The 23,217-nt window shown below is 37.3% G+C and overlaps 2 protein-coding genes across 9 annotated transcripts; both read left to right on the top strand.

Moving 5' to 3' along the window:
• The first annotated feature begins 71 nt into the window (after positions 1-71).
• On the top strand, positions 72-6,834 carry LOC143876522 (RNA-binding KH domain-containing protein PEPPER-like). Its single transcript, XM_077378225.1, has 8 exons — positions 72-399; positions 2,041-2,142; positions 4,197-4,423; positions 5,820-5,873; positions 5,963-6,054; positions 6,171-6,283; positions 6,409-6,471; positions 6,574-6,834. Exons 1-8 carry the CDS (start codon positions 97-99, stop codon positions 6,640-6,642), a joined length of 1,023 nt encoding a protein of 340 aa, XP_077234340.1. The 5' UTR covers positions 72-96; the 3' UTR covers positions 6,643-6,834.
• A 3,440-nt stretch (positions 6,835-10,274) lies between these two features.
• On the top strand, positions 10,275-21,500 carry ACD5 (Diacylglycerol kinase family protein). Of its 8 annotated transcripts, none has more exons than XM_077379248.1 (15): positions 11,052-11,657; positions 12,298-12,350; positions 12,652-12,807; positions 12,927-13,094; positions 13,217-13,309; positions 13,514-13,606; positions 15,586-15,853; positions 15,960-15,986; positions 16,141-16,225; positions 16,502-16,651; positions 17,607-17,708; positions 17,816-18,178; positions 19,495-19,561; positions 19,638-19,796; positions 21,090-21,500. In XM_077379248.1, the coding sequence occupies exons 2-14, from the start codon at positions 12,348-12,350 to the stop codon at positions 19,773-19,775; spliced, it is 1,713 nt and encodes a 570-aa protein (XP_077235363.1). In that variant the 5' UTR covers positions 11,052-11,657; positions 12,298-12,347; the 3' UTR covers positions 19,776-19,796; positions 21,090-21,500. The 8 variants fall into 8 exon arrangements, with proteins under 8 accessions (XP_077235360.1, XP_077235357.1, XP_077235356.1 ...); XM_077379246.1 differs by having other exon boundaries at positions 12,649-12,807; XM_077379242.1 differs by lacking the exons at positions 11,052-11,657; positions 12,298-12,350 and adding an exon at positions 10,278-10,508.
• Positions 21,501-23,217: the final 1,717 nt, after the last annotated feature.

The raw sequence follows: 23,217 nt of genomic DNA, 5'->3' as shown, positions 1-23,217 counted from the left end.
TTCCGATATTCAATCTCTAATACAGGGGCATCTTCGTAATTCGGACAGACCTTAAAACCCTAATTTCTGTTACTTTCTCCCTCAAGAGTATCAACCATGTCCGAAGCTCCCTCAAGAGAAGGGGAAGCTCGGAGAAGCTTATCCCCATACTCTTCTGTTTCCGAGGAAGGAGAAGAGAAACCTGAGAAATTCAAAAAACGCCACCGTGATTCCGATTCCGATCACTCAGATTCCGATCATCTCCAGCCATCCAAGCGGAGGGGAGGATCTCACGACGTTCTCTTCCGTATCGTCCTCCCTTCGCGGCAGATCGGGAGAGTGATCGGGAAAAAAGGAATTCAGATTCAAAGGATTCGAGAGGAAACTCAAGCCACGATCAAGATCGCCGATCCCATCGCTGTAAGTAGATAGACTGATCAGCTTCAATTTACTGTATTTCTTAGTTCGAATGTAATTTTTAAGACAAATCGCATCATTGAAGTCTAATTAGGTTTTCGTTATAGTCTTTGTTTGATAATTTCGTCGTTGATGGAATTTTAATGACAGATCACATCATTTAATTCTAATTAGGGTTTCGTTGTAGTCTTAATTGATATTTTTGTCGTTTGATTTGCCAAATCTCTTAATGCTGATTCTGCTTATCCTGCAACTTTTTTGTTAATTGCATTAAGACTGCTAATTCTCAGACTTTGGACTTTGTTCCGTTTCTAATTCTATAAGAAAAAGGCACACACTATGCAAAAACTTTATTTTCCAAACTTCAAAATATCAGTCAAGGAGATATGAGTATTGATGATTATACAGAGGAATTTTATCTATTGATACTCCATTTAAGGAGGCATGCTTAGGTTGAAGCCTTTATCTACAATTACAGAGGTTTATCAAATAGATTTTGTGCTACGATCTATTCTATCAAACAAAGCTGGTTATAGAATGAGTCCTAAGGAAACATGAAGAACTCCAACGACAATTCAAAGATTTCCTTAAAAGAGGTTTTGTACGGGAAAGCATAAGCCTTGTGCTGTTCTGACTTTACTCATGCCAAAAAAGATGGGGCTTAGTATATAAGCATCAATTGTTGCGCTACCTTGACTTGATGATATGCTTGACATGATTACGGGAGCACAGATCTTTTTGAAAATTAACTTAAAAAATGGTTATCACCAAATTAAAATGAATCCAGGTGACTAATGGAAAATGGCCTTCACGACACATGAAGGGTGGGTTATACAAATGGATGTTCATGCCATTTGGATTATAAAGAAGTGCATTTTGGGCACTTACACCAAGTGTTCGAAATTTTAAGGCAAGTGAAGTTGTTCAACAACCTAAAGAAGTATTGCTTTCTCTCCCATTGCATTATTTTTCTAGGCTATGTAATCTCAACCAGCGCCATATGAATGGACCAAGAAGCTGTCCTTGATTGGCCGGCTCCAACTAATAATGTGTACGATGAATGAAATTTTCATGGTTTAGCTACTTTCTATCTCTGATTCATTAGGAACCATCACCAATTGCTTAAAGCAAGAAGTCTTTCAGTGGTCCAAGGAGGCACAGATCAGCTTTGAAGAAACCAACCATTCAAAAAAAAAAAAAAGGGGATGTTACAAGAATCCATTATAGCATTGCCGGACTTTAAAAATTTGTTTGTGATGCCGCAACTCAATTGTTCCCATAATCTAGGTATAGATAAATGCTGGATGTTATTTATTCATGATTTTTTGTTGTACCATTAATATATCTATTTATGGAAATCTAGAATGATGTAGAAGGCTCTTGAATTTCAACATGTTTAAGGAATCATGACTCGTGAGAAAACGAGGAACCTCAAAACAACACTTCCTTTTCTTTTGCGTACAACCTCTATGATCCAGACCATTTCCTAATTTCCATTCAAATATGTTATTAGATACATAAGTTCATTTTTTTTTGAACGGCTAGGTACATAGGTTCATAGATTATACAATATTACTCTTTTCCAGGTTATTGGTTTACAATATTATTTTTTGGTTTACATAACTTCCTCTACTTTTTTTGCAGCAACATGAAGAGCGTGTAATCATTATAAGTTCTAGAGATGACGATAGCACAATTTCTAATGCAGAGAGTGCACTCTATCACATAGCCAGAGTTATTCTCAAGGTGTGTGCACCATTATTGCGATAATGCAATTAACATGGTTTAGTATCATTGTTATGTAAGTTTGTTGGGTTGAATGGCTTTTGTGGAAGTTGTCATTTCTGCTGTTTCTACTTTGTATACCCCTGGTGTAATTGGATCCCAGTAGTCGTGGGAAAGAGCGATCAAGTCATGATGCTGTGTACTGAATATGGGATTGTATGATGCACAGGAATCACAACTTCCTCTTCCAAGACAAATGATTTTTGAGTCTACAGCAATGCATGGGATGTGGTGGTTGGATTTGCCTTCTAGACCTACTTTTTTTTTTCTTAGCTTGTTGAAAACTAAAATGAGCTGTTTTGGTACATTTCGTTAAAAAATGTTGTAAACAATGGATTTTCGTTTAGAAAATTACTGAACTTGTACTTGAACAAAATCTTTCATAAAATGAACAAGGGACACTTTAGTTAACAGCACCTTCTTAGTCTGTTCAGCCATCGTTTTCTTTCATCCTGTTCCCTCGGGTGCTTGTGGATAAGGATACAGTTGCATGTGTGCGTGTGGGTGTCTCTGTGCTTGTGTCTGTTTGGGTTGTATGGTTTGAACCTCATGCGGATGACAATTCTTGTACGCATTTGCGTGTCCTGTACAGCTCCTTCCTGTTTTGGTGTTTTCACTTCAGCCGTACAAGATAAAATTTTAATATATGGTTCTCAGAAGAGGAGGTGGGGGTCCTCTTTGTTTACCTATCTCAATCGGTATATGATTGGTTTGAGGTGTGTCTTGAGATTCTAGCCTTCATCAGTCTGAGATGGAGTCTCTATCACTCTGCTCCAAGTGTCAAAGATGATATGTCTTTCACCTTGGCATATTGTTCCTGTGCCAAATCATATCGTATTGCAATCTAATTAGACTCTAATAAGCTATCAATATGTGATGACATTTCTGTCATTTCAATAAAAAAAAATGTGACGACATTTCTGAAATCTCACTAGATTGCAAGTAGTCGTTAGAAGGTCTGTTTGATTACTACTGTGGTTTATTCCAAGCCACCTTCAAAAAATCCTGTAGAGAAGAGAATGCGTTACTGTTATGAGACCTTCCATCCCCTTCTTTTTTTCTCTTCTATCGGCCTCTATAATTTTGCCCTCACGGCTAACTGCACTGTCTGGCTCTCGAGAGTCTGAACAATAAAGTGGGTGACAATGTGGGTGGTTTTCATTGCGTATGCCTCCCTCCACCTTTGGATTCTGATCCGTTCCAATGCATCCTTGTCATTGTTTTCCTTGTTTCAGCTTCCCTTTTCCTCATCCTTCACTTTCTCGATGGCTTCTACCACTACCCTTTCTCCTACTACGCAGGGCCTCTTTTCATGGTATCAGATATGGAGTATATTCCTCCCTGGCACATGTTAGAAGATCACCCTGTGCCAAACAAATCTACCTTGGGTCTTTCGAAAAGCACATCGCCACATCCAATTTCATAGTAAAACATAACTCACCTCCCAATTGTCCTATCTTTTCCATCTTTGCAAAATAGACTTCTCATCTCGTTTATGCTTTTGGCGATTTGAACCTCTTTGGCAGATATTCAAGTGGTCATTCCAAATTATATTTATTTGCTATGTTTCATCTCAGCAGTCTCAACTATGCCTTTCCCCAACTTCTTTTGCTCTTTTTCTCCCCAATGTCATACTCTTTTGCTGTCAAATCTTAATTTTGACCTGTGGGCAGTTAGTTAAACAACTGATAATGCCAATTTGTCATATAAATTTTGTCAAAACCAGGGATGCCTCATCCTTACAGGTGCAGATTGAGTTGTTAAAAAAAATCAGAACAAAGTATATCTTTTTTCAGGCTGCTTCTTCTTAGTTTGGTGAGTTCTGCAGCTTGTAGTGACATTGGGATGCAGACCGTCCTTGGTGGAAAACTGCATCTGTGCTTAATCCATATGCCTTGAGCTTTGACTAAATTTGTCTTAAAGGGCCATCTTAACGGGGCTGGACATCTGACTTTGTTGCTTTGAGATTTGTAGTTATGTGCTGATGAACTGTCCCTTCTTTTCTGATTATGCAGGATGGTGATGATGGGATTGAGGCATCAAAAGTTGGTGCAGGACATGTAGCTGCCAACATGATCCGTCTTTTAATTGCAGGGTCCCAAGCGGGTTGTCTAATTGGTGTTTCTGGTCAAAACATTGAAAAGATAAGGAATTCATCTGGTGCCACAGTCACGATTCTAGCTCAAAATCAGTTACCTTCTTGTGCATCTGCACATGAATCTGATCGCTTGGTGCAGGTAACCTTGTCTTTGCATTCAATTACTATATGTGGGTGGATCTTTTGTTTTTTTTCCCCTTCATTGTTGATTATTATTTCATCCTTGATCTGCTTCTCGTGGCCTTGTGAATTGTCCTTTGTGGATGCCTATGGTGATTGGTGTGTGGATGTCTGCTGAGTGAATTCTAATTCTCTCAGATACTGCAAGTCCATTGCATTTCCCTTGGTCTTAGTTTGTCCTACTTGTCTTCCTTATCAAGGTCTGAAGTTTGAATAAACTGAATATCCCTCAAAAAAGAAGTTCAATTAAAAAGAGTTAGAAAAAAGACACTGAAAGAGAAATGCTTATGGATTGGAAGATCTTTACCGGTGTGCCATTCAAAATAAGAAATGAAATACAGTGATTATGACAAAAATATTTTTGAGTAGGTCAAGCTAGTGTCAGAAAATATATCCTACCTTATTTGCTAGTTTGGACTTTTGGATTTTGATATTGAACTCTTTCTGTTTCTTTATAGTTTGGTTTTATCAATTCATGTTGCTCTCGTCAAAGAAGCCATTGACAAAAGCCACCAAAAAAAATGATAAAAGAAGTACTAAAACCACTCAAAGCAGTATGTGGGGAAGCATCAAGTAGCAAAAAAGTACCACACTCAGAAGTCAGAACCCACATGTGACCAGGTTCGGCACACACAACCACTCAGAAGCACCTCCTATGTTGGACACTTGGACCTGGATAACTTCTTTTATCCTATAGATCCCAGAAGTCAGAGAGAGCTCTCTGTTTTCTGATTCTGGCTCTCTAGCTTACTTGCTATCAATTCCAAGTCATTATAGGAACATCTTGTATGCATATTGGATGGCCTAAGAATGGAGTATGGTCATCATCAAGTGCTTCTTCCAAATTGAAATTTATACCTAACTGGTAGTTTTTTTTATCTCAAACCATTCATTTTTTTAAAAAAAATTTAACGATCTTAGACTCCCCTTCCTTTGGCTCTCTAGCCACTGTGCACCTATTGAACTATATCATAAGGCTTTTAAGAAGAAGAAAACAAAATCACAAGACAAATCCCATGTCTGGGGAAGCCCTCTTAGAATAGTTTTTGTTATTTTTAAAACCACTAATTACAACCCTTTTCCTCCAGACAAATCCCATGTTTGGAGGAAGAGGTTACGGCACTTGGTTATTCATACTCGCAATTATATTTTATGTTTACAGATAGAATGTTGCTTTAGAACACTTTTAGCTTGAGCGGGTGCAATTTATATCATACCGTGTGCAAGTCATTTCTTGCTTCGGTGGCTGCATGAACTTTTGTCCCCACATGCACATAACACATGCACGTTACACTATATGTCTGTTCGTTTCTCATGAGGTGTGAACTTATGATCTAGTCTTATATTAAGCACAGGTAACGGGTGATGTCCCGGAAGTACTAAAAGCTTTGGAGAAAATTGGCTGTACGCTGAGGTTTTATTTTTGCGTCCCTCATCTCTTTATTAATCTATTGTTTATCAGCTCTTCTCTTTAACATTTTTGTTTTTTCATCATTTCGATAGGGAAAACCCACCAAAAAAAGTAATTTCCATCAGACCAACATTTGATGTTACGTCTTCTCGTCCGTATCCATCGTATCTGGCAATTGCTTCAGGTTATTCATTGCTATTAAGCAAAACCACTCTTAACTGCAATATTCTGGACTCTCTGCACCAGATTATAATATTCTTTCTTATAACAACATCAACTTTAGGGCACCCAATCTTGCAGCTGAACATGTGACCTCGGAAATGATGATTTCGGAGGTGTTGGTTGGCGGCTTGATCGGCAAACATGGGTCCAACATTTCACAGATCAGAAATCAGTCTGGAGCAACTATCAAGGTAGATGGTCCTTGGAATACTCTTGCAGTATAGTATTCTAGGTCATCAAAACCATTTTTCCTGCTTGCATTATATTGTTGAAGGTTTTATTTGTTATATTTCTCATTTTACCCTTGATTTTGAAGGTTACTGGTGAGAGGGGTGAAACAAAACAGAGGCAAATTTATTTTGGGGGCACAGCTCAACAGGTAAACTCTTTCCCTATTTTGGTTTTGGTAGGAAACGAGTAATCTTAGGTTTTTCTATTGTAAGGTCTTGACCCTATTGCATATTGTTGGTTGTAAAAGCAGGTAGCGATTGCAAAAGAGTTGGTTGAGAGGTACATATATTCTCAGTTACTGCAACCAGGTGCTGATTAGCAGTCCCTTGTTTGCCACGAGTTTTCTTCTCTCTCCTTGTCTCTCTATGTTTATCTACATGCTTCTCTTTACATCTATCTCTAACCCCATTATTATATATATGTGAGGTAATTAACACACGACTTGATTGCAGTTCCAGCAGACTTGATTTTCCTATTTATGTGTGAGATCAAAACTAAAATGTGTGCAAAGCATGTACACGTTGTACTGTGTTAGATCATGGAAACGAGGCAGAAGTGGGGCCCAACAAGGAAGGAGCCTCAGAGTGACTTTCTTTTTAGTATTTTTCATCTGAAAATTTCCAAGAGAATAAGACAGCAGTCCTAAATTAAAAAGATGGTTGAAAATATCAAACTAACTCTACTGATGAACATACAACTAAACAAGCAAAAATACAATATGGCCCACTTATTGGATGATCAAAACCTTTCATTTCTTGGGCCCCGACTCAAATAGAGGTCATTTCCATAGGATGATCCTAGCACTCAAATCTGGACATGGACGCTAGGATCATCTTATGAAGATAATTTTTGGGGGCAGGTAGAATCAAGATTTCGATTATCTACGGTTTTTGGGTTTTGTAAGAGCACCCTTCAATTTAGTGTGCCTTTTGTAACATTTATTTTTAAAAGAGAAACGTTATCAGCACTACTGTATTTTGATGATCGCACTTCTCACTTTATTGTACGATATGGTCCACACTAGGGGTGGACATGGTTCCGGTTCGAACCGAGGAACCGAACCGAACAGGCACATATGGTTCGGTTCGGTTCCATATTTATATGGTTCGGTTCCGGTTCTGATATCCTGGAACCGATGGAAAGTCGGTTCGGTTTTGGGTTTGGGATTCCAGAACCAAAAACCGAATCGAGAACCGACCCTCACCTTAAAACCCAATGCCTCATCGCTTGATAAAATCACCCCACCCCATTTTAATTCACCCCTCTTTAACGTGTTGCTTTGCCTTTAAAATTTTAATTCACCCCCCAAATTTGTGCTTGATTATTCCAAATTTGTGCATGTTTGTAGGTCATATATAATTTTTGCATTGTCCAAATTTGTGCAAATTTGTGCCTGATTATTTCAAATTCGTGCATGTTAGTCTTTGTAGTTCATATATAAATAAGACCGAACTGATTATAAATACGATTAGGCAAAATATCTACATTTGGTGAAGGTTGGGTAAACCCAGAACCGAACCGAACCGATAATATATGGTTCTGGTTCGGTTCGGTTCCAAACATATATGGTTCGGTTCTGGTTCCAATTTCAGGGAACCGATTATATATGGTTCGGTTCTGGGTATACCCCAAAACCGAACCGAACCGAACCATGTCCACCCCTAGTCCGCACCATACGAGATGATACAAACCGTCCATTAGATCGGACACACCCTAAATAGGTTGTGCCCCAAAAATCATTTGCATAGGTGATCCTAACCCTCCGATCTGTAGAGGGACTCAATGATCCTAACCGTCTATAGATTGGAGGCTTAGGATTAACCTATGGAAATAAGCTTTGGGGCATAACCTAATCATCCTATGGTGCGGGCCATACCGTACTTTTAATAAAGTGAGGAGTGCCATCATCAAAATACAGTAGTGCTGATAACATTTCCGTTTTTCAAAATATGCAGTCTCGTGCCTTTTGTCACTGCGAAACTCAAAGAAAACTTCATAAACAGAGTAAACGATGAGAATAAGGGATTTGCTAGGGACCATTGCAGAATGCATTTCGCGGACGGTTTGTTAAATGAGAGAACAGCCACATAGGCTCACTTTTCAACAGATATTGCCTTTATTCATGAGGTGGGTGCTCTCTTATGCAACAGACCATGCAGGAAATGCCTTCTGTGAAGGGCCCTAGCAAATCCTAGAGAATAAACATGGGAAACTGAGGAAGAAACTGATGTAGAAATATAAACTTTCGAAACGAAGGGGACTAAATCCAATGAAATGGTTTAAGTAAGGAAGAATAGAACCATTAAAAAAAAAACGAAGGTGAGGAAGAAATAGAGAGTTCTGAATTGACGACAAAATCAGATGAAATGGTATTTTCCACTTGCTACAATATCGAATCATTGGTTAAATTGAGTACTGAACATAATAGACAGTCTTTTCTGAAATTAGAAAATTAAAGAAATAATTTTGAGTTTTCATAACTTTAAAATAAAGAACAAAATGGCGTCTAAAGGCCTTAAATTTATCTAGGAATTCATACGGAAGAAAATGGATTTATGGATAAAATCAAATATGCAATCTTTACAAAAAAAGAAGAAGAAGAAGTATGCTATAGATATTGACACTATCATGTTTTGATAGTTGCGCTAACTCATATTGTCTTTTACTATTTATTCAGCTGTCAAGGGTTATTACAGTTCCCAAAAGCACTCCAAGGTCAATTAAAAAAGAAAAGACAAGCTGAGTTTGTGGAAATATTAAAACATGGTAGTGCCAATATCGTATCAGTATCTAAAAAGTATTCAACTAACGGGAAACAATCAAAATACTTCTAATGTCGAATCAGGATCAACCAGGCAGATTGTGCGGGAAAATGGGGGAAGGAGGGCATCTTCATGTGGGGGTCTGTAAAATCTTCAGAGTAGGATCCGCAGTTCAAATTAAAGTCATGAAACATGTAGCTGGTAAACAAAATTAGAACTCAGTTACATATTTTCTTACTATTTATGGACAGATGAACCATCATCTATATTTTAATTTTTTTGTCAGGTAAGCTCAGATTGAACCTCCGACCTCATGAGACTTAAATAATTGAGCGAAAGGATCATAACCCTCTATTTTTTAATTTACTAGTACCATGTACAATTATTTCGAATGGGCCCACTCTTTAAATTGCAATTTTGGTTCCTTATTTAAGCCATTTAATCCCCTAACTGACAATACTCACTAGATTGCAAAACTTAGACCTAATTCCTCCCACTATTAGATTACTAATTTAAGACCCAACTAAGCCGACCATTAGCAACAATAATCAGAGGGATGGCTAGGATCATAGGCCCAGTGCGATTTTCCATCGGTAGTAGCCCATATGGGTGGGCCAACACAATGATTAGGCTTATCATCTCACATCTCGCCACATGTACGGTGGGGATTGGTGCCTCATAGATAATCCTCTCTTTTGGCATGGGCCCTACTGTGCAACTTGGGCTTTATCAGAAGTTATCATGCACTAAACCAGGCCTAGACACATTATGGGCTGATTTTACCATACCCTGTGCCAGTAAAATTTTTGTCCTAGGAACAATCTAGTAAAATTTTCGTTCCATCCCATGTTTGGTTGCCTTTTAGCACATAAGCAATCCCACACTTGTAATGATTGCTTATGTGGTGACATGTATTCCTTGTTCCCTCTTTTTCTTTCCTAGGGAATGATGTCGTCTCTCTCCTCCCTTTCCATATTTGGTAATGCCGCCCTTAAATTTTGGCGGGAATTTTGGAATTATAGGAAGAAAAAAACCTAGCAAATCCCGTTGACTTCACCTTGGGAGAAAAAATGATCTGCAACCAAACAGAAAGGAAAGGTCAATGGTTACGTATATTGCACCACAGGCGCACGTTAGAGAGCTGCCATGTAGAACTGTACGTGAAAGTCTGAAAATTCCAATATTTCTTTCTGGGTCGCGTATTTTTTGTTGATTTGGAACGAAATAGGGTGAGACTGTTTTTTTTCTGAGCTCCATGGAGAGAAGTGGAGATGGGTCTCTGGGGATTGGGGACATATCTAATCCACAGTTTTATGAAGGGTCTGTTGTGAGTTCGAATCTGTACATGGATCATGTAGGGGAGGTGATTCTCACTCTCAATTCAGATGGGTTGTCATGGAAATCGGTTGACAACATTGGAAATGTAAGTCTATGAAAGTCCTTTTTGTTTTCTACCTCAATCTCTTTATTAACTTAGCCAATCAGGATATAGATATTTTTCTGATTCAATTTAGGCACAATGGTTTGACTGCTTCTAGGTTGAAAACAAAGAAATCTGACAATAGAAATTAAACAATTTGTAAGAAAGTGTTTTTACCAATAAGAGGAAGTGAAGAAAGTGAAAATTTAGGGTGACTAATGGGTATAAAGTGAACAATTCGACGTAAGATTAATATATTGACTCAATAATAGATTAGAGTGAAAAAAGATGGGCAACAAAGAGGTAGAGACGAAATAATGAAGAAAGGGTGAGCAATGTAACAGAATCATCAATAATGACTTAATCACATCGAACACCTAGTGACATGCGTTCTAGCGCATGTCTAGAACGGTAAAGTCAATAAAGAAGCTGAGTGTAAACAAGTATAAGAGAGTACAATGACCAATCTCCCCTCTAAGAACACCAACTTTATGCCAATACCACATGGAGTTACGAGGCATTATTGGTCTCATGCCGATTTGATATTCCATACATAAGATACGGTTATTTTGTTGTGTGGGTCAATGGTGTTGCCTACCAAATATCATTCTCTACATTAATGAAATGAAATACAATGCAAATAATAACATCTTTCCATCTTTTTTGTCGTTCCGACCATTTCGGTCGAATTTCAGGGAATTTCGGTAGAATTTTGAGAATTCCAGTCAAATTTCAGGAATTTCTGTCAGTTTCAGAAATTTCGATCAAAATTTCGGGGAAATATTGACAAGAAAGGAAATCATGAAGATTTCGTTTCAGTGGGGATGGAAATGGTAACAAATTCGGTCATTTCGGGGAAATTTAAAACCATGACCACAGGGAGATAATGAGGAATTGGAGAATGGTGGTCTTTGAGAAAAGACCCAAAGAAAGTACAGCTCCTAGATGGCGCCAACCTCCAGTGGGGATGGCTGACGTTCTACTTTGATTGGAGCTTGAGAGGAAAGCCAGGTCAAGCGGGGATTGGAGGCGTTTTTCGGGATCATAGCAGAATCATCATTCAATCTTTTCAGGTCCAGCTGGGGTGTGCAAATCCAATGAGGTAGAAGCGTGAGCTCTATTTTAATGGTTGAGATGGTATGCATCCTCCAGGTAAGGTCCCTTCATCGTTGGAGGAGATTCGTTTAATGCCATAGCTTGGGCCTCGAACAAAGCTACCACCTCTCTCGGCGTGCAAAAGCTATTTTTTTTCTCTTTTCTCCCTCCCCATGAAAACAAAAACCTCTTTGTAACTATTATGATTAGGAGCTTTTGGGCAGTTGGAGATTCAAAATTTGTGATAAATCAAACTAGTTAGATTTGAATACAAAAGTCTAGAGTATCGTTCTCATTCAAGAGTTCTTCGGGAAGAGCAGAGCTGAATTTTGTATTTGACTTGGGTGCCCATTTCTCAAGAAACGATTAAATCACTGCCCTTGGTTCAAAAAAGCACAAAGCCTGCATTAAACTCAACCAAATATGGGAAGTCCAATTAGGAACCTTTTAATATTTGTAAACTTGTTCCTTTCCAGATTCAGATTTATGATCGCAGGTCATAATTCTGTATCTGATGAATCCATATATATTGAACTTTAAAAAGAAACAAAAATGGTTTGGCAGCTGGGGTTTGATAGTCCGATTGTTATATAAAATCAGAATTCAAGTTAGAAACTTTGGTGCTAATTCTTGTAATTACTTGTACGTAATGAAAATTTGATGATCTCTACATAAAACCAGTAGTTCTATGTTGCAGCACATTTGGCGTAAAATCGTTGGTGGATGAGGGAATGCTGACGCAAACTAATGGTAAAAAACATACTAAAGTTGAAAATTTGGTAGTGACTAGCCTGGAAATCCTACGGACACTAGCAAAAGAAGGATGTCTGGCTTACTCTATATATTGGGAAACATTTATATCTGTGTATTAACGTTTATATTTTTTATATAGAAAGTTATTATTTATCACATGCCTGGAAAATTTGGACTTATCTAAGGTCCTTTCTTTTTCATAGGCAAGGTTTAGCTTTATTCCTTATTATTGATGTTATTAGTTGCTTAGATAATTTAATTTTTGATATCTATTATTTGCTGTTCTATGAGTCAGCAGGAGTTGGATTCATCTTCTTGCTTGGGTTTTGCTTCAAGAGTTGAATCTGAGATCAAATTTTCGAATGTTTATGCTGTTGAGTCCATCAATTGGGGTTTGATTCATGAGTATATTCTTCCGAGTCCTGGAGACTGTTTTCTTGGTCACAACTCTGAGGTTGGGATTTTTCTTATATGCACTTTGTTCATTTTTTTAAAACATTGGTGTTTTTAACTGAAATAGTCACAGGTTTAGTAGCCACTTTCAGTGTGTTTAAATTCACATTGCTCATGCAGATGTATCGCTTTGTGGTGCACGGATTCCAAAAGTCCAAGACTAGGCATTCTCCTTGGATTTTGTCTGAGTATATCTTTGGTCACAAAGATCCGCAGACATGTCAAACATGGGTAGGACAAATTAGTGCATCTGTACGCATGGAAGTTGGGAGGCCTAAGAACCTTCTGGTACGTTTTTCTATTGATTGACATCTGGTTTGGTTAAAAAAAAAAACCCCTTCTTTACAGGTTTCTGAACCAAGATAGTTTAACTGGCTAACCTCTTCTAGAATCACTTCTTGATTGACTAGGTCTTTGTTCATCCACTAAGTGGGAAAAGGAGTGGAAGGAGAACATGGGAAACTGTTGCCCCTATATTTTCTCGTGCTAAAGTGACAACTAAGGTGAGTTTGAAGCATGTATGCATGCACTCATGTTTCTTAACTTTAGGAATCTAAACCTATTGATGGGACCAAGAAAATAAGTTCAGGGTCAGTTATTTCAGAATTTTCCCCACTTTTGTTGGCACAGTGCCTTTACGCTTAAATAGGAGTAATTTTAAACCATGTGTTCAGCATCGAAATAGTTTTCATCGACTCCTCATGCAGGTGATAGTGACACAGAGAGCAGGCCATGCATTTGATATGATGACATCTATTACAGACATGGAACTTAACTCTTATGATGGTGTTATTGCTGTAGTAAGTTCTTTTCTCATGTATTTTACTAAGTTTTCTACAGCTTGAATTCTCATGTATAACATGCCTACTCTCTAAACGTATGAGATTGATGCTCAAATATATTTCCCTTTGAACATTTGATTTGACTTTATAAGGGTCCTTCACACGACAAAACCCTGCGAGAATATAAACCAATGAGGGAGAAATAGCAAAGGGACAAATGAAATTCTGGTTGTTATGGCTTTGGTAAAGAGGTCTGCAACATGTTCCTTAGGAAATGGAAGTGAGGTCTGCCCCATCATGAGCTTTTCCTTGCTGCAGTTCTCACCAACTTCACTATGCTTTGTTTACTCAAAGATTCTAGGTTAGTCGACCCGCATGTCACTAGGTGTTCGATGTGATTAAGCCATCATGAATGGCTTTCGTTGTTGTGTGATGGTTTTTAAGTTTGTATATGTGCTTATTCTAGCATTTCCCAAAGTTTCATCTTAAAATTTCATTATTTGCATATGTTTCCGTACGTCTTCCATGATTTGACAAGATTTCCACTGAAATTTCCATCCGAAACTGAAATGTTTCCATTTCCGTGCCGACCGAAACCGAAATCGAAATTTAAAACCTTGCTCTTGATTGCACAACAGCTTTCCTGTTGGATTTGCTAGAAAATGCTGTTATAGATCTTTCAGGATATGAGAGATCCAAGAAAGGAGAAAACTAGTTGCAGGACAACTATTCATTCACTTATCTAGTCCAACGGACTAGAGAAGGCCCATTTGGTCATACCATCTAACTCACGCAAGGGGCCACCAACTCTTGACATTCATGGATTCCCTACACTAGACCAATCACAACTAAGCTTAAACGTCCTATGGGGTGGAGGACTGGAGGAGTACATTTAGGGACCACTTTTGTCGAGGGGATCCTGCTAAGCCGAATTCTATCCCACGATCCTATATCTTTTATCTCAATGTCTCTAAATTCAGAAAAGTTGCCGGCCCAATGCACAACCAAAGAGAAGATTTGCTTACTCAAACTATGAAGGTTTTTGGCAACCCCTTTGAAAATACGATTCTATCTTTTCTTCTTGCATTTTAACATTATTTATATACTATTTATGTAGTTTAACTAGATATAACTTAATGAATTTTCTTTTTAAAATTTATATGAAACAATTTTTCAATGTTATAATTATTAAATAAGGAGGTGTCAGCGTTTCCGGTTTTCTAGGGCCTTGGGTCTAACACCTTGTGTCCATGTCACATTGACACATGTATCCATGGCTAAGCTATGTATATTCTGTAAATTCAAAACCTCACTTCTTGAAATTATAAGTTGTAAATTGCAACCATTGAGCACGGGAATACCTAGAGTTGCATAGGCTTTGTGTCTGAGTTTTGTCTCTTTAGGTTTCCGGTTCTGTTCTTTCTATATTCGTAAATTCCTTCTCGTCATTGCTCAAAAAAGAAAAGAAAAACAAAAAGAAACCTAAGGTTAGGTGGTGACATTCCAAACTAATAGCTACTTTAACATAGATTAATAGTTGGGACTAGATCTCATTCTAATCCAAGGCCAATGTGAAGCCAATCAAGTGACCCTCTTAATCTACATCAACACCCAATTTTATCTAAGCTTGCTATCCTCTGTTGAATCTAATACCAACTTGAATATCTATTGCATTATGGGGATCTTGCTACCTTTTTATCTTCTTTGTCCTCTTACAAGGTATGGATTCCATCTCTTATCTTGGTTTCAACTATCATTTGGGAATTTTAATTTTCACTATTATGTTGTCTCGTGGACCTGGTTTTCAAGAAAATCACTTAACCCATTTTTTGTCTATTAGATTATGACTAACAAGTTGATAACTAAATTAAGTTATTTGCTGACTGGTTAGATAGAATATCTTACGAATCTTACTAAAATCCCATATATATTTTATCTAGCCTGGGGATTCTGTGGGAGTAGTTTATTAGATGATTTAAATTTGGACATGTTTCCAGGGTGGTGATGGTTTCTTCAATGAGATTTTGAATGGGCTCCTCTCTTTGCGGCATAAGGCTCCCTACCCACCAGCTCCTACAGAATTTATGCGTTCTGTTGGGAATAATGATAATTACAGTAAAAAGAGGAGGTTTGGGTTCAGTAGTAATGGTGGCCCCTCAGACCAAGATGCAAATGAGGGTGCCCCTGAGAGTTCGCATCAAAATGAAGACCATGATCCTCTTCTCCCAACTTCAGAAGCCATTACCTCGGGCTTGTCAAATTTTAGTATGTATCATGAAATTCATTTTCTATACAATTCTAGCTTTAGATTTGATGTTCAAATACAACAGGTGGGTCTCTAATGTGTCACCGGGTTTGTCTGGACTGGCAGGAACTAAAGCTGGGCCATGCAACACAGGTTAGTTTACACCCTGTATCTTCATAAATCAAGGTGATTGGTCAGGATATTTTCAGTAATTACTTTGGAGAGTTTATTAGAAGCAATTATCTGACTATCTGAGTGTTGTCTAACTTTTAATGCTATACTTCTGTTGCTTTGACGAAAAATGCAGATCAAGGTCCGCTATTTCCGATCCCAAATGAGTGGTTTAGACTTGGAATTATTCCTTCAGGTTCAACTGATGCCATTGTGATTAGGTATCTCCTGCATTCCATATTCTGTATCGGTGATACAGGGTCTGTTACATTCTTGAATTCTTCACTTCACCATGCATGCATGCATGCATGCCGAAGAAACTTGAATTATGCACTTTCCATCTCATTATGTATTTGTAACTCCCAAATATCTTTATACATATCTCAATATTCAAAGGTTTGATTTATTTTAAGTTCTCACCAGTCTTGGATGAATCTTATGATCATGCCTTTTGCTTCACGACTTTTAAGTCAGTTGGTTGACTTTTTCTTTTGCAGTACAACTGGTACTCGGGATCCTATAACATCTGCTTTGCAAATTGTTCTTGGTAAGAGGGTATATCTTGACATAGCTCAGGTTGTCAAATGGAAAACTAGTTCCTCATCCACAGATGCACCATCTGTCCGCTATGCAGCTTCTTTTGCAGGGTATCTCTCTTTCTCTCTACTTTTATGGTTTTATTGTTGCTTCTTTATAGTTTGTGGTATTTTGTCTGAAATTGCAGCCCGACATGTTTAATTTAGTTGATCTGTTTGTACTAAATCAGACTGTAACTGAAAGAGCTTTCAAGCCAATCAAAATTTATGTAAAACACAAGTTCTTTTTTTTTTATCTGAGGTTTTAGAAACTTATTTTCCTCTAGAACCTGTTAAAAGAATATTTAAATAATGTTGGAACATTTGGAATAAGTTAGCCAACTGAAAATCTTGACTCAAAAGTGTGACTATATAAGATAAACCTTTTGGTATGCGAGACTCGAGGGTAAACCAACTGCAACCACACCTAAACAGTTGGGTTGGGAATATCATCTCGATACATCAGGGTATCTGACCGGTCAATCGTAGTAACTTGATATGTTAAAAAAAGTAATCTTATTCTTGGTAAGTGTTAAAGTTGAGGAAGGATCACCCAAACACACTTCGTATGGAGAGATGAGTAGAGAATACGGGAGAAAGAGAAGAGAATAAAGAGAAAGGGATATCATGGAGAGTGAATGCTCCAATGATGGGGCCCTATCAAACCATCAGTCCATACCAGTTTATTGCTTTTTTACGACCTTGGCTTTTGCATGTGCTTTATCAATTTACATAGGGATTTGATGCATGATTTATTTGAGTAGTAGTATGAAGCAGTGAAGTCATACCAAAATTTAAGTTTCAACCCCTCTGCATAATAAATCTAAATATCAGTCATACCAAAATTTAAGTTTCAATCCCTCTGCATAATAAATCTAAGTCCTTTGTGGTACTAAGGTTTTCGACTAAGAAGCAATCCTTTTTCTTTCTTTTTTTTGGTCGGTAAGCTGGTGCAATCCTTTTTCTGCATACATTGTAACTGTTGACTTTCCTCATTTATTTAAATTTGGACTACCACTACCAACAGGTATGGGTTTTATGGGGATGTCATCAAGGAGAGTGAAAATTATCGCTGGATGGGCCCCAAACGCTATGATTATGCTGGGACGAAGGTGTTTCTGAAACACAGGTGTTCTAAAATAATGTTAAAAACCCTTCAGTTTGAGTGATTTAGCCATTTGTAATAGTGTAGTGTCTTTTTTTACTTCATCCAGTCATGTTGTTTCCTTCTTTCAGGTCATATGAGGCAGAAATAGCTTTTCTGGAAGCTAAGACAGAAAGTCCAATGCCTAAGAAAAATTTCCTGGAAAATTTGACACGACGAGTGCGGAAATTGCCAGAAAATCCTGAAAAAGTGATTTGCCGTGTGAACTGCATCATTTGCAATGAGGCTATGAAGCCTTCCCACACGCATGCGAATGATGCTGCTACAGATTCAAGGTGGGTGCATTCCAAGGGGCGTTATCTTAGTGTTGGTGCAGCCATTATCTCATGTCGTAATGAAAAAGCTCCTGATGGATTGGTGGCCGATGCACATCTTGCAGATGGTTTTATGCATCTCATACTAATTAAAGATTGCCCTCGCACTTTCTATCTATGGTAATTGAAATCAATTTCCTTCATGCAGTCCTTTTTAGCTTGGCATTAGTCTGCCACAGATATTTTGAATCTCGTTGGTGTGAGTTGTGACCAAACCATGCTATGATAACTTTCTGCCAAAATGTTAGTATCTTCCATAGCACCATGAATTGTTGATTTTAGTTGTGGATTCTTATACTTCTTAGAGCTGTTGACCTTTTGCAAATTATTGAAAAATTACTTCACAATTTATGGTTCAGTACAATGTAGTAGTTTTGATTCCTGACTCTTCTGAAAGTGCTGTATGATAAGTTTCAAGGTTCACAAGTTTGCAGAAGTTATATAGTTATATCTAAATAATAGAGAAACTACATTAGAAATGCTTGATAAACTACATTAGAAATGCTTGATAAATTTCAACTACATTAGAAATGCTTGCTAAATGTAAAGGTAATGAGTAGCGGGGGTCCAATGATAAATTTAAAGTTAAGTGCAGGTGAGTGGTGTGGGGAGCTCTTGTGGCTGGTACACTCACCACTTTACAAAGGAATTTGTTTATAAACGCTGAGTTGAAACTAATAGAATTTTTTTTGAAGAATTTCTTGTTACAAAGAATTTAAAAGATAACAAGATGTTATAGTTTTTTTTTTTAATGGTAACAAGATGTTATAGATAAACTACATTGGAAATGCTTGATTACTTTGAAATATTCTACTCCATAGTAATCCTCACCATTCGTCAACCAATCTGTATTGCAATCCCTCAAGGTTGTATCAAACGTCATCGGTTCAAGAGTAGGGTAAAGAGGATGCATCTGGAAAGTCAACCCCTGTCTAGCCCATTGTTCCTGGTTTTCTCAAAATGGTTCCTGACTGCAAAATACACACCCTGAGAATCATTATGGCCAACTGAATCAGAAGTAATGTTTTGTTCCAGTGATGTTCATTCTTGGTTACTGTTAAAGTCGATGATGTACGCCCACAATTAAGTTTGTAGGGAGAAAGATGAGAGAATATAGGGGAGAAAGATAAAGGAAGAAAAGGAAATCATGGAATTAGAAGTTGCAGTCAGGTGTCACATCATATTCATTTATGTAAATCACTCAAGGGACTTAAAACAAATTACATATGCGACTGGGGCCATCCTAATGATGGGTCCTATCAAACTAAGGAAACTAAGCTAAAACAATTTAGTTTACTCACATCTAAGCTGCTTTTTGTCTTTATCCTGGGGATGATTTTATTGAATTTATGTGACTTAATTCCATGATATACAGTAGCACGATCGAGGGTAATTAAACTTTTATGCTAACAGTTTAGTGGTATCAATGCCTACAGGCACCTTACACAGCTTACAAGGAAGGGAGGTAGCCCCCTGAACTTTGAGTTTGTGGAACATCATAAAGTATGTTTTCCATCAGTTCTCGTCTTTTCCTTGTTTTATCTAACGACATTGTTTAATTATAAATGTTACGATGCAGACAAAAGCATTCACCTTTTCTGCATCTAGTGATAAAAGTGTCTGGAACTTGGATGGTGAGCTCTTTCAAGCATGCCAACTCTCTGCACAAGTATTCCAAGGCCTTATTAGCTTATTTGCATCCGGGCCTGAAGTTTAATTCTTCTAAGAATTCTGAAAAGTAAGAACCTTTCAATACTCGAGACCCCATATATTTCCACAATTGTTGTTGGATGTCCTCAGATTGTTTAAGAAATGCGGTGTTCATTATTATTTTCAACTGAAACTGATCTCATGGATTGAATCTTTTAACATTTGAATTGCATTCATGTCATTCCATGAGTCGTCGTCTAAGTTTTATTTCAAGTTTTTATGACAGAAGAATGCTTTATGACATGGCTCTTGGTCTTGGATATACAAAAACTCATTCATATTGTGCTATTTAAATGTCAACTGCTGTCCTGTTATGTATCTATTTATCACATTCTTAGTTTGTAAAATCACTGCTGATGCGAAATGTGGTCTTTCAATCATAACAATCACTCGAAATTTAGAGCACTTTAGAGAACATATATTGATGTGATAAACATTTAGCCATTTAGGCCACATTTGGATACCCACAAGATTTAGATTTGGATTCCTCACATTTGCATTTGAGATTTGGAACTCGATCGGATCCTTCGATTTCCAAATCAGGTACAACAGCGAGAGAAAAAAATCTGATTTTCAAATCTTTTCTGCGAGACATTATCTGGAAATCCATATTTGTGGCAATTACCTTCACCCTCGCTGCTCCTCGACCTTGCTGCAGCAGCACCAAGACGCCCCTCCCTCTCTCGTACGACATGAGCATGAGGATGATTGATGTATTTTGTATCCAAAACTCAAATCCAAATCCAAATACAAAAACATGAGGGATCCAAACGTGGCCTTAATTCTTTCATTTCAGCATCATTAATTGTGATATATATTCACTTTCTTCTTAATCCACCATGTTTGCATTTTACGAAACCCTTGTTGTTATCCTGTCATTATGTCTTTTAAAAAAAAAAATTTCTAAAAAAATCCTTTTCTTTTATTGTAGGTTTTTTGTACCGCCCAAGAATGGCAAGGGCATAATAATTGGAGGAAAAATGGCTTTATATTAATTAAAACAAACCACCAGATGATCATCATTGCAGATATATTTGTTTGGTTACCTGTTCTTTGTGCCATCCTGGTAGGACCTTCGGATTGTAAATCTACGGTCCCAGCAAGGCCCATTTTAAGTTTCGTTCTACCATAACTATCTTGAACCTCAAAAAACAAATAGAAAAAAAAAAAAAAAAAAAAACTCGATATTATCATCAATTAATGAAAATTTAACTGCATATTTGTCAGTATTATTTTCTGGTATCATTACGAAATGGGTTTGCCTTATTTTTTTACAGAATTATCTGCTAATGTATTTTCTACTTTTCTCTGTTGTCGACAGAGCATCTGCCTCCATTCTATGTTGTGGGGCTGGGCCTTGTGCACAAGTGTTGCAATGTCAAGCTCATGCTGCTGATCTCTCCTTCCACCCATAGAAACTTCAAGACAAGGTGAATTTTGGCCGATCAAAAGCTCAGTTTGCTTTGGGAATAATTCAAATGTTTGAATAGTCTGGGAAATGACTGGGAAATTTTGGGGAAAACATTTGCTTTTCTATTTACAAGATGTATATCTATTGTATATGCTTATTTTTATAAACACCACGCAACAAAGACATGGAAGGATGGTGAAGTTCATGTGTTTGCTAGATTAAGATGGAGTTCAATTTTCACATTTCAGTGCACTGTTTTTTTTTAAATTAGTTTTGAATTTCTCTTGATACTTATAAATAATATATGAGGAATTGATGAATCATTCGTGAAGTTGGTGTGAATGTTTGCCTTTAATTCAGAATATTTGAGTTTAGAGGAATGCTGATAGAGATAACACGCGTGGAATTAATGGTATTTCATAACTAATAGAGAGCAGCAGCTCGTAGACTACCTGAAAAAGAATATTTATTATTCGGCCCTTGCAAAAATCGGATGAATGGGCACGCCCGTTGGTTGCGTGTCACCGGAGTGCATTTATAAGATGTAAAAGTCAAAGAACATTAAATGCACTATGGTGACGTGCAGCCAATGGGTTGCCCTTTCATCTGATTTTTTCAAGGGTGCCCTTGAGTTTAGCATTTCTCGATTTTAATTTGAAAAGTGGGCGAATTTATTAATTATTTCGGGGTTTTTAGATTAAAATAGGACGTAAAAAAAGACGGAACCTTTTTAGAATTTTGTAACCATGCTTGCATTGGTCAAGAGGAACTCACATGTAATTAGATTAGAAGTTAGTGTCTATATAGCCATTAAAAAAACAAAGAAGTTAATGTCAATATATGATTATTTTTATTCAAAAATATAGTTCCATAAACCTATGGAAAAATAAAAATTCATGCACTATTCATGTGCAAACACATCAACTCAATAGTTAGTTGCAAGCATAAAAATATGCTTACCAAGAAGACATCTGAAAACCCAAGTTTCTTTGTGCACTTTGGGTGAAAATTCAACTGAAGTTATATAATTTATACTAAAGTGGTAGGCTATCGGTCGACATTGACTGAAATGTCACAAAAATTTATACAAGTCGGCTAAAGGATATTTTTTGGGTTATTTACTGTTATGTGTCGGAGAGTTGCATTGTTGACATAAAAATGTCACTTGTTGAGAAAAAAAAATGAATAAATGCTGATTTATAAAAAATCAAAATTTTAGGACCAAAATGGCCCTCAGTACATTTATTCTGCTCCCCTTCTTCTTTTTACAGTTTTACTTTTATCCTGTTTTTAACCTAGTTGAAGTGCTTCTTCTCCGGCGAAACCTACTATTTTCTTCGGCAATACGTAAGAAGGTAAGCCTGAAATCTCATTCTCCCTCTCTCTCTATATTTCTATTTTTTCTTTTTCAAAACTCCATCTAACATCATCTCCTTCTCTCTCTCTCTCTCTCTCTCTCTCTCTCTCTCTCTCTCTCTCTCTCTCTCTCTCTCTCTCTCTCTCTCTCTCTCTCTCAATTTTTAGGGTATTCGAAGGTTTTTTTTGCTTGAAATGCACAACATTGGACCAATCAGCCTTCTGTCTCGTCAAATCTTTCTCAAAGAGAGTTTCGAGATCTCCTCATCTTCTTCTCAACGCAAAAACAGGTACTCGAAGCCAAAACAGGATATTCGAAGCCAAAAATTACTTGGTCGAAGCCAAAAATTACTTGATCGAAGTGAAAAATGTGTTTCCTGTAACATTCGCCGTTGTGTTTTTCGCTTCGACTAAATTTTTTTAGGCTTAAAATAACTGGTTTTTTTGCTTCGACTAACATGTTTTTGGCTGCGACTAAAACTTTTGAATTCCAGTAACATTTGGAACTTTTTCGTCTTTAACTAATATATTTTAGCTTTGAGAAATATTTGTTGGCTTCGACTATCACGTTTTGGGCTTCGACAAACTTCTTTTTTCACTTTGACTAACACGTTTTGGCTTCAACTAAATTTTTTTTTATCTTCGACTTCTTTTTTTTGCTTCAACTAACTTTTTTTTTTGC

Source organism: Tasmannia lanceolata, unplaced genomic scaffold (genome assembly GCF_043159265.1).
Source record: "Tasmannia lanceolata isolate RefF3 unplaced genomic scaffold, GAP_Taslan_0.1 ptg000005l, whole genome shotgun sequence".
Taxonomy (NCBI): Eukaryota; Viridiplantae; Streptophyta; class Magnoliopsida; order Canellales; family Winteraceae; genus Tasmannia; species Tasmannia lanceolata.
Note: the sequence above shows the minus strand (reverse complement) of the source record. Positions and strands in the feature narration are given on the sequence as shown.

Excerpts from the sequence above, each read along its gene's own strand:
- LOC143876522 (XM_077378225.1), top strand. The coding sequence starts at position 97 with ATGTCCGAAGCTCCCTCAAGAGAAGGGGAAGCTCGGAGAAGCTTATCC. Across the intron at positions 400-2,040 it reads AGATCGCCGATCCCATCGCT|CAACATGAAGAGCGTGTAAT; the intron begins GTAAGTAGATAG and ends CTTTTTTTGCAG. Across the intron at positions 6,472-6,573 it reads TTGGGGGCACAGCTCAACAG|GTAGCGATTGCAAAAGAGTT; the intron begins GTAAACTCTTTC and ends TTGTAAAAGCAG.
- ACD5 (XM_077379241.1), top strand. The coding sequence starts at position 10,341 with ATGGAGAGAAGTGGAGATGGGTCTCTGGGGATTGGGGACATATCTAAT. Across the intron at positions 10,509-12,648 it reads CGGTTGACAACATTGGAAAT|CAGGAGTTGGATTCATCTTC; the intron begins GTAAGTCTATGA and ends TCTATGAGTCAG. Across the intron at positions 13,310-13,513 it reads GTGCTAAAGTGACAACTAAG|GTGATAGTGACACAGAGAGC; the intron begins GTGAGTTTGAAG and ends CTCCTCATGCAG.